This window comes from Eupeodes corollae, chromosome 3, assembly GCF_945859685.1.
Source record: "Eupeodes corollae chromosome 3, idEupCoro1.1, whole genome shotgun sequence".
Classification (NCBI taxonomy): Eukaryota; Metazoa; Arthropoda; class Insecta; order Diptera; family Syrphidae; genus Eupeodes; species Eupeodes corollae.
The window spans coordinates 120,096,042-120,107,409 of record NC_079149.1 but is presented as its reverse complement, the minus strand read 5'-3'; the positions used below and the strand labels follow the sequence as shown (position 1 = coordinate 120,107,409).

The 11,368-nt window shown below is 32.9% G+C and overlaps 1 protein-coding gene across 1 annotated transcript; it reads right to left on the bottom strand.

The window, feature by feature from the left end:
* Positions 1 to 6,187: 6,187 nt before the first annotated feature.
* LOC129950766 (uncharacterized) lies at positions 6,188 to 6,990 on the bottom strand. The gene is made up of 2 exons (XM_056062685.1): positions 6,344 to 6,990; positions 6,188 to 6,287 (listed from the first exon to the last, which is right to left on the bottom strand). The coding sequence occupies exons 1-2, from the start codon at positions 6,988 to 6,990 to the stop codon at positions 6,188 to 6,190; spliced, it is 747 nt and encodes a 248-aa protein (XP_055918660.1).
* Between the last annotated feature and the right edge of the window lie 4,378 nt (positions 6,991 to 11,368).

Genomic DNA, 11,368 nt, shown 5'->3' with positions numbered 1-11,368 from the left:
ATTGGGGAAAAAAAATCAATCTATTACAGTTGTGTTGATATTATTTAGTGTTGTTAATGAAAATGGACTAACTGGTCCTATTTTGCAAGAATAGAAAAGATTAGCTACGTTCCCACGAAAGGTTTATCTCAGTTTAGAGTAAATAAATCTTTTCGGTGTTTCCACCACACAAGAAGATTTAAAAATGATTAAGTTTGACGGCACTTTCTAAAATGTAAATGGTGTTTCGCTGTTTATAATGAACTGCAAGTGAGATAGTTTGATTCGTGTTAAACAATGAAGAACTTAGTAGTTCCGCAGCATATAAGAATACGCTTTCTAGTCCATGTGCAATTTTGTTTTAATTTGATTAAAACAAAACTATATTTTTTGTACACAAACGTGCAAATAAGCAGACCATAATGCATTATCTGTAAAATTAACTCTTCCATACAGGTTTTTCAAGCTCATTTCAACTTGATTCAGGTATATATTAAATTGAGGCGAGCTTCAAGCTAGCCTCATCACCAAATGTTAATGTAGTAGTCTACGAACAAACCCCCTTCTTGAAATAATTGTTATATGAACTTTTTTTTATAGAATCTCAATTTCCAGATGTTTTCTTACCATTTTTATTATTTATTTTAGTAAGTTTTTTATGCTAAGTTAATTTTAACTTTTGATTTTCACAAAACTTTCTACTTGTGTGTTTTTTATTATCATTCTGACAGTTGTACCAATTTTTAAATACAAAAATCTGGCTACTGCGGATCGAGGGATACCAAAAAAACGCACTTATTATAATGAATAACAAACAAAAAAACAACGTTTGAACCCTTAATACAATTTTTAAAAGACTATTTTAGATTTTTGTAATCCTTATCAAAATTAGTATTCAAAGACGCAAAATTTTCAAGGACCTATTGTTAAGGGCTTAACAGCTTAGTAAGCAGTTTGTAAAATATTTTGCAATTTTCTGAGGGAGTCAAAAATTTTAAACCTTTTCTAGTAAATTGTTAATTGTCTTTCATCAAAAAACGAGCATACAAACATGTCTACAAAGTGACAGATCGTGAAAATACGCTTAAGCAGACCTATGTATAAAAAGTGGAATTGCAAACTATTGACTGGACCATTCCATCAAATGCTCTTATAAGAATAGTTGTATACAGATGTCATATGGATTAAGCAAATTTCTAAAAGTTAACATAGCGATTCCGTGATTTTAAATCAAGCAAATTTTTAAGGATAGTAAGATGTTTAAATTATTTAAAATTACCTATAATTTGCTGAAGATAGATTTAACAATTTGTGAAACAGTTTAAAATTTTGCACCACAGTTTTCAAAGCATTCAGATACAAATTTTATTTTACATATTTTTGTAGGAAATTTAAAGCTCTTTTAAAAAATTTTTAGCCTGACGTACTGTTTCCATTTTATCAAGTCTTGAAATTAACTTCTCGTACGTTTGCAACGTGTTTTTCATTGTCCATAGCTCAAGAACCAATAGAGATATCGACTTCAAAAAAATTTTGTATGCAGATAATAGCGCAGAAAGATGCAGAAAGGGCTGTCAAGAAAATTGCGTGGGTGATTTTTACCATAACAGTTTAAAAAAAAAGGTGAGCATTTTGGTTAACCTTAAATATCTCCCGAACCAATAACGCTAAAGACTTAAATTAAAATGTATATTATGTATTGTAATTTGATACCAAACAAGTATATTTTTAGAAAAAAAATCCAATTAATGGTTTGTCACCTCGAAAATTTTACGAAAGAAAAATGATTCTTTCTCCAAAAAATTGTTGTGCAACGAAAAATAACGTTTTTGTTATAAGGTAAAATTTTGATAAAAATCGCATTGACAGTTTTTTTTATAAATAATAAAAACCTACAAAAAACGTAACTAAAAGTTGGTAAAAATTTAATTTCGAACCAAATACCTTTTCAAAAATTTGGGATTATGGCATTTCAACATTCGGTAAAGTTTTGAGAAAAATCGGATTGACAGTTTTTTTTTACAAAAAATAAAAACCTAAACAAAAATTAATAAAAGTTGGTAAGAACAGATGTTTAACTTAAATATCTTTTCAAAAATTTAAGATATAGGCTTAAAATTAATTTTATTTTATAAAAAATATTTTTTTTCGACATCCAGTATTTTTTGTAATATAAAAATCTAAGTCAGTTTTTGTCATAAAAGAAAATTGGTCAAAATTGATGATCTGTTCTCTATATCTCGTGAATAATAGAAAACATTGGCATCAAATAAGAAATAAAAACTTTCAAGAAATGCTACTAAAATTGGTAAAAATTGGTTTTCGAATAAAAATCTCGTTTAACAAAATAAATTGTAAAATCTAAACTATTTTATCGTAAGCAAACATTTTTATTTTTTTAGAGTAATTCAACTGACAATTTTTTTAACAAAACACATTCTAGCCTCTTTTTCCTTTTCACTTTTTAACTGTTTTGAAAATACATCCAAAAACGAACAGATATCAAAATAATTATGAATACATTTATTCCCTAAAACGTTATTTCGATTAAATTTAATTTTTCATTTGAAAAAATCGAAAAGGATAGTGCCAACCTCAGAAGTATTATGTTTATTCTATACCTATGCATAAAAGTTGAGTTAAGAATTAGAACGTATATTATTGCAACGTTGCAAAACTAAATAAACCCATGTCTTTTAATTTTACAAGATTTATTCCCTTCTATGGTAAAGAATGAAGAATGCGAAGTTCAATTACTATTTCGATTTAATGAATTTATTGAAAAACAATAAGCTGGTAGACTGCTGTGAATTTTGTTTAATGAAGATTGATTCAAAATCATTATATTTAGATTAATCAATATATGTATGTACAGTACATAGACTATAAAATTACTTGATTGTATTAGAGATGAAGGTTTATTTAAATCCTAAACTCTGCCCTCGTCATTCACGTTGTTCCTTTTTTAGACTTTGGTGCCGTGTACTATTTATAATAAGTATTTTCTAATTCTATGCTTTAAAAAATGTCCCCAACTAATATATCCGCATGTACATATAACGAGTTGATTTAGTTTGGATTATCGTTAATTTGATGATTAAACAAAAAAAGATTAATTCCTGTCACATAAGTCACGTTTTAATAGGATTATTATTTCGGTTACCTTTGAATAATGGAATTAATTTTATCCACAAAATAAAACAAACAACACCTTTTGTCTTAAATCAGTTGGATCTTTGACATGGCTAAAAGGAATAAATCAATTTGAATTTCAAGATGAAAATGAAACGTTTTAAATCTTTTTGGGGGAATTTTAGTTCTTTGTTCATTAGTAACTCCACCACTTTTATAGTTTTTTCTGGTTTTCAGGTCCACCAAAGGCATATAATTTATTTTTTTCCTTTTTTTATCTCAGTTTATAAAATAAAAAAACGGATTAATCGAAATTGTCATCATTTAATGGCAAAGAGCACGTGTTCTTTGTCAAACAACAACCAGATCAAAACACATCATCTATTTGTACGAGTACGAGCGAGGGTGTGAATTGGAAGAGATGCTAATCGCTATGAGATATGAAAATGATAAACGCGTGACGCATGCACTCTGTGTAAACATGGAAACACCCATCAAAATCAATGTTTGAAACGCACAGCACACGTCTTCAGGCAGCTTGGTGAAGAGATGATGACGACTACAGCCCCATAGCAGAGTAGTAGCATAGGGTTAAATTGGGTTAAATATGAAATTAGAGAAGAAGTGTGACGGGGTGGACAAAATACATAGGCCAAAAATATAATAGGAACATGGAAATATATGGATGAATTATTATTTGACATGGAGTCAAACGTCGTCGTCGTGCGTTGTCAGTTGAAACATAAAAGTTGTGCGTTATTCTTGTTACCTTTAACAAAATGTATGGAAATATATTCAACGAACGATACGCAGGGTCATATGTGAAAAACATTTTGATCTTTGTTCCTATATGTTAAGAAGATTACAATCTTAAAAATCAGAAATAAAAGAAATATGATAAATCAAAAAACTAAGCCCAATTTTACTGTTGTGATTTTTTTCTGTGATTCTAAATAAAAGAAGTCCCTCAAAACTGCACCAACTATAGAGGAATCAGTCTACTTAACATCGCTTACAAAATCTTCTCCGCCGTAAGATATGAATTCTAAAGCCCATTATCAACGACCTGATAGGTCCTTATCACAGTGGTTTTAGACCAGTCGATCAAATATTCACATTACGACAGATCCTGGAAAAAATCCAAGAACACCAAATCTACACCCACCACATTTTTATCGATTTCAAGGCTGCATATGACAGCATATACAGGGACGAGTCATGTCTAGTTTTGGCATCCCTGCCAAACTCATCCGTCTGTGCAGGATGACCATGGAGAATTCACGCTGCTCCATAAAGGTTGGAAAAAACTTAACCGAACCTTTCGATGTCAAAAAAGGTTTTAGACAAGGTGATGCGCTGTCATGCCATTTTTTAAACTTTGTACTTGAAAGAATAGTGCAGAGCTTACATGTCAACACTAAAGACACTATCTTTCAAAAGTCTGTCAAATAACTAGCATATGCTGATGACATTGACATAATTGGAAGAACTCAGCGTTATGTCAATGGGGCTTTTGTGAGTATTGAGGCAGAGGCGGCAAAAATTGCACGTAACTTTGAGGTAGTCAAGGAGATCAAACGAAGAATTATTCCTGCTAACCGCTGTTTCTTTGGGAAAAGAAAGCAATATAAACCCCTCATCATCCCCGTCCTTCACCGCAGAAGCATGGATTATGGCAAAAGCGGATGAAAGCACCTTGGGGCGTTTCGAGAGAAAAATTCTTCGTGTGATCTACGGTCCTGTATGCATCGTAGGGAAGTGAAGGAAAAGATGGAACAACGAGCTGTACAGCGACGTAGTCTTAGCCAGAAAGAAAAAAGTCCAACGACTAAGATGGCTGGGTCACGTAGAGCGCATCGAATCCAATGAAGGGCTTTAAAAATGATAGGCGACAGAACTATAATCGAAACTTTTACATCGCTAGAACACCGTCGCAATGTTTCATGCCTTTCGTTATTTTATAGATATTTTTACAAACAATGTTCTGTTGAATTGGCCAGTTGCATTCCACCCCTTAAACAATTCAGCCGTAATACTCGCACTTCTAGGAATGCTCATCCGTTTACCCTTGAGCTCAATTTCGGGCGTACTGTCAAGTATAGAGATTCTTTCTTAAATCGCACATCGAGAATGTGGAATGTTTTGGCCAACTCTGTTTTCCCTCCCATTTTGATGTTCAGAACTTTAAGACCAATGTGCACCGGTATCTCCTTTTAAATCCTTCCCTATTTTCCTAACGCTCGCACTGTGTTTAAATATAAACATATAAAGGGTACTAATAACCCCTTGAGTGCTTGTAAATTTAAAAAAAAAAAATGACATAGGGCTCAGGTCTTTGGATATGTCGATAATTACCAACTTGACATAAGCATGGTGAAATTCTGCCTTATTTATTCTGCATATTTAGAAACTCCGGCGAGTATTTGAGCTCAGGCCAACTTTGTTTTATTAAAATTAAAAATTATGGAGAGTTTGAGGTCATAATTCACTTTGTTACCACTGATGGACTCCTTCGCTTAGCTTAAAAACGCTTATTATAAATTAAAAAAAAACATTATTTAATTAGTTTCCTATATGTTTAAAAAAGAAAAATCAAACTATTTGTTCGTTTAAACAACCAAACAAATATTAAATTAAACAACATAATTGCATGTTCTAGTACAATTAAATCAACACCGCCTTTTTCTTTATTGTAATCAATCGCATATCTCAACCAGCATCATTATAATTCTCTGTTATCCGTATAATTAAATACATGAACGTATATAATAATTATGATGAACTAGTGAAAGTTTTACAAATAGCATAAATACTGACTCAAGAGTCACACTTTCTTGTTGGTTATAATAAATTATCTTAGTATAAAATAAATAAATACAATAATATCAGTCAATTGACTGATTTGATTATAATAAAAATACTTATCATCGTTATAATGCATAAATAAATTAAATAAATAAATATTTTTTTGTTTAATCTTTGGTTTGCTTAGCTGCCTTTTTTTTGTATCTTTCGATGTTATTTATAATATTATAATTTTAATACACTTAAATTTACTTAACCTAAAAGTCTTTGTTTAGTGATATTCATAGTAATATCTGTAAGGATCAACTCCCGCAGGAGCAGTCGCAGTATTGGTCGGTTTTGACATTGGTCGCATAACGTATGCATTTCGCCTTTAAAGAAAGAACTTTATTATTAAACTCCTGAGAGGAATTTAAAGAAGACTTACCGATTATGTTCTCCGGCATGAACTTGGAAGCTTGTCTCCTCCTGATGATCATGGGAGAAGAGTTTCTTCAGAGCAATTATACTGGCAATAGTCAGAGCAACTTTACTGATCACCAATGCCTTGATGGCGATCGCAGCCAAAGCCTTCAAACCAATTGGACCAGCAATGCCCATAGCTGTCAGAAGTGCAGCAACAACATACTTAACATGTCCACCGCCCTTCTTCGAATGATGCTTATTATTGCCTTCTCGACCTTGACTCATGTCCATCTTCATGACGTGTGTTCGCAGCAATTGATCGGTCTTTTCCAAAAGTGATCGATCCAGCGGGGACAAAGTATTCAGGGTTCTAGCATCGGCCAGCGCTATTATACTCTCCTTGTCCGTGGAATTTTGTTTCTCCAACACCAATCCTTCGACAATATGAATTGAATCCTGTTCCAGAGCCTTTGTGATCGCCATGAGAGCCTTTTCCTTCAAACACGCCACAAAATCATTTTTATCCTGACAGTCGTCGTACACTTTCCGAACAATCATGAATTCCGGACTCAGCCAACTGTTGCCCCGAAAAGTTTGGGTTGCAGCTTCACTTAATTCAGCCAGGATCACTGCTACCACAAGGAGCTCAAAAATCAATCGCAGTTGCATTGCGTTGATTTTGCAGTGAGCACTGATAAATTAAATTTGTATGAAAGACTTCTTAAGTGTATGATGTTTTTATCCAAATCCGAACGTGTCCGCTGGTGATCGTAGACTAGTGATCTTAAACGATATGATAGCACTCTTATAAATACCAAAATTCAATGCTCTGCTTAATCTGATGCCATGCTCTGGCACTTTATGAAGATCACCAGCTGAATCATTGGTTTGGAAAGAAGTGGCATGCCACAGATGGATCCATATGGAATGCAGCAGCAGCAGCGCCATCCACCACCACCAACCAATTCCTACAACTAATGCTTTCTTCGAACAAGATATTCATTTTTAATTAACTCTGGGCAAATTTACATTTTTTAAACTTTTGTTTTTCAATACCTAGTTTTGGTGTGTTTTGATGGTTTTGCAAAATGTTCATCAGGTCTCCACTGCACTGCACTGAATCTAATTCTGACGGAGAAATCTCATCAGTCAGTGCGGTGCAGGCATATTACCTAGTTCCACACATTAGAATCTAGAACTTGAATAAATTTAAGGCAAACCATTTGCTTTTTGGGTTCAATTCTGATGATTTGAGCTAAAATCTGCACTAACTTGACCGTGACCACATTATGCTGCACTTCATAAAGAACTTATTCATACACCTTACATATCTTTAAGCTTGTTATGAGATCGGTCTTTAAGTTAGCCTAAGCACACACAAAAAGTTACCTTATAGTGGAAATAAATTCTAAAGCGGTGGTGGAGGAATTGGCATAAAAGATAGGTGCGTGATGCTAAGTGATTTTACTGCAGCAATCTTTAAGCTGCTGCAGCTATTGCACATTTGGTGCAGTGGGTGAAATTGAATTGATTGCTTATTAAAAAAGAAAAACAAAAACATTTTTATTTGTGACTTTCATTTCTTTTCATTACATTGATTAGCTTCTACTTCATCTCCCTCTTTAGTCGTTTGTAGAGAAAATCCAACAATTATTAAAGATTTGGTGGATAATTAGTGTGACAGAAAACATGTATTTAACTAAAGATTTGCGAAAGTGAGTTTTTCAAAGTCAATTACTGAAACCATTATAATGAGATAGACACGCTAAAAGTATCAAGATAATTGGAGCCTTCCTATTCCACGAACTTCCAAATATTTTTCAGACAACATCAATAATCGATTGCATTGGTAAGATTTTATAAAATTCAATTGATAAAAATTGAAGAAAAAAAATTGCTTACAAGTAAAAGAGTATTAAGATAAACTTAAAAACAAGTTAAAAGTGGCCCATACAGTGGAGCACTTTAAATTAAAAAGTGACACGAAACCAATAAAATCTAAAATAAAAGATCCAATATGCTACGGAACACACTTTTAAGCTAATTTAAACTTTGATGGACTTACACAATTCATAAGGAACTGTCAAACCTAACTGAACAGAAAGATCAGTTGTAAGATAATAGACAATATAAAAACTACCATTGAAACTTTTCATCAGTTAAGTCGGTGTTTTAAATAGTACCTGAAGCGTGACTGTTAACGCGTAGGACTGTCATGCTAAAGGTTTTGCGTTCAATCCCTATCTAAAAAGAGATATTCGCATGCGGCATAAAAACCGTAGGTTCGCTTCGTTCCTGACATTACTCGCACACAGGAATGGTTTAGAGTTGTAAGTCACTAGGCCTTTGTTTTCTATGAGGTGTTGCGCCACCTATCTTTTATTTAAGTAGACATCTGAAGGTTTCTTTTTAAATAACTTTCTGACAATGGCATCTTTTTCCCAACCAACATTTAAAATAATAAAAATGCAGGACCCACCTTTTCTACCTAACGCAAGTTTGTGCAAAAAGTTCGTGAAACTGATGGGCAACACTCAGGATCCCAATTCATCGCGTGGTGCCAACAGCCTCAAAAGAATATTGAAATAAACCTATAACTTACTGATTGATTACGATAAAAATGCACTTCCTCCTCGTTTATGAACCTTAGTAATTTTTGTTTTCATTTCAAATTTAGGGTACTTTTTCAAAACGTGTTAAATGAAGGAATATTGAAGATTTATGCAATCAAACACCCAGTCTTAAAAAACATATTTTATTTGTTCATACATCATTTCAAAATATATCTCTAACTCCCATCCCACGCATTTGTTAATGTGTTTTTCCGTTTTTCTATCTGTCAAATATCAAATCGACAGCTTTCCAAAAAGATTCACCAGCTTGATTGTCAAGGCTCGAGTACTTACCACTCATTCAATGCTTTCATACGATGTATAGGTAAGATATGTATGTCTATAGCTTTTAGATATTAAAATTGATAAGATCCATCAGAGCGCGTCCTCTCACCATCATCTATCTCATCGGTAAAAGTAATTCGTATTATTGATGAGATTGATGCGTTTGTTCAATGATGATGATTATGGTGTATGGTGTTTTCTTATGTACATCCTCGTATGGATATCCTGACAGACGAAAATCCTATCTTGACATACCTACTAGCGTTCATCAGACACAATGTTATCCTTGTTCAACAATTTCGACTAAATGGAATGATGGTTGAATGCTCAAGAGGGCGGATATAATTGTACATTATTTGCACTCGCATATTAGAGATAAAAGAATTTGAGGAAGCGAATCGTTTTCGTTCTTTTCGTCCTTTTTGTCCTTGTCAATTCATCATCAGTTTAATATTATATGAATTTGTTACTTTCGCTAGAAAAGATATAACAACGAATATTTACAGGAAGTGTACGTAGGAAACTATCATGTGAATGATTATGTTCAGATTTTGGTCACTTTATTGGAAAATTGTATTCATTTCGGTCTTTTGAACATATGATGAAGTTTAGTGCAAGTTATACTCTTAGCAATAAGTCAAAATATTAATCATTACATTCGGCAGATATGAACCCTCTTAGTCGAAAATTACCACCATTTTAATCCCGTTGTCAGTGTAAGGCTTGTTTCACACTATACGGTTTTGACCGAACGGCAAAAAAAAACCGGACGGCGACATTTTGTTAGAGGTGCAAACAAGAGCATAGAATTTAGAATTTATTTCACAACTCATGTTTCAGCTCAAATGAAAAGGGCTTGTTTATCACGATTGAAGGACGTGGTCTACCTTTGCACGGTCACTAGCAAAATGTCGCCGTTCGATTTTTTGCCGTACGGTCAAAACCATACAGTATGAAACAAGCCTTACACTGTCAACGGGATTAAAATGGTGATAATTTTGACAAGAACATTAAAATGTTGGTAATTTTTGACTAAACTCGCTTAACTACTTTATATTTCCACTACATTGTGCTTTAATACCTAACATTGAAATATCAATGCGGGCCTTGAAATTTTAGGGCAGGGAGTTTCAAGAGAAGTCTTGAAATACCAAGGAACGTCTTGAAGGGTGGTCTTCCAAAATCAGGGGAGATCCTGAAAAATAAAGAGAGATATTTAAAGGAAGGTCTTGAAACATTAAGGAGGCTCTGAAAAATTAAGTGAGTTTTAAATATTTCAAGAAAAGCCTTTAAATATTAAGGGATACCTTAAAAAATCAAGAGAGGTCTTTAGATTTCAAGGGAGATAGTAAGACATTACTTTAAAAATCAAGAGAGTTCTCGAAATTTAAAGGGATGTCTTGAGGTGCCCTTGTAGTAAGCAATGTTTTGTATTTATGTACGTATGTAAAAGATAGGCTAGCAAGACCAAAATATCTAAATTATACATTCACCTTTCGTCAATTAGTTAAATGTGTAGATTGAACTACAAAACAATGAATCTCTGCCCTACATTTGTTTTATTGAGGCAAAAATCATGATTTATTAAGAATTGTACGAGTTCAAAATTTAACCTGAGCTTACAGAAAAAACAAACGCAATATATCAAATAATTTTTCATCTCGAAGACCCAATTTTGAAAACTTCTGTTTGCGAATGAAATTTTTAATAGCACCTGCGTGCTAATATTTGAAATTATTTCCCATACTGTTTAATACTATAACAACAATACAACAACAATACGAGTAATGGTGTTTATAGCCATATGCAAACAGTCCAGTACAATAATTAACAACCCATATTCAATTAAATTGAAAGAAACAAAAACCAAAAGAATAAACAAATAACACACCAACCATCACCAATCAACTCGTTAAAATCCACGTTTTTATAGTAGGAAAAATATAAAATTTGAAAAAAGAAAACACATCGTAGAAAATTATGATTATCAAAAAAAGCCTCATAATATGAAACAAGCAATAAACAAATTCAATTTTTATTATTTTCTTTGTGTAAATATAGTTTGAGAAAATTTTATGACTTTTGTACCCCCGCCGCAGTGCCGTGATGATGAAAGATGACGGACGATCTCGCATGTCGGGAAAATGAAT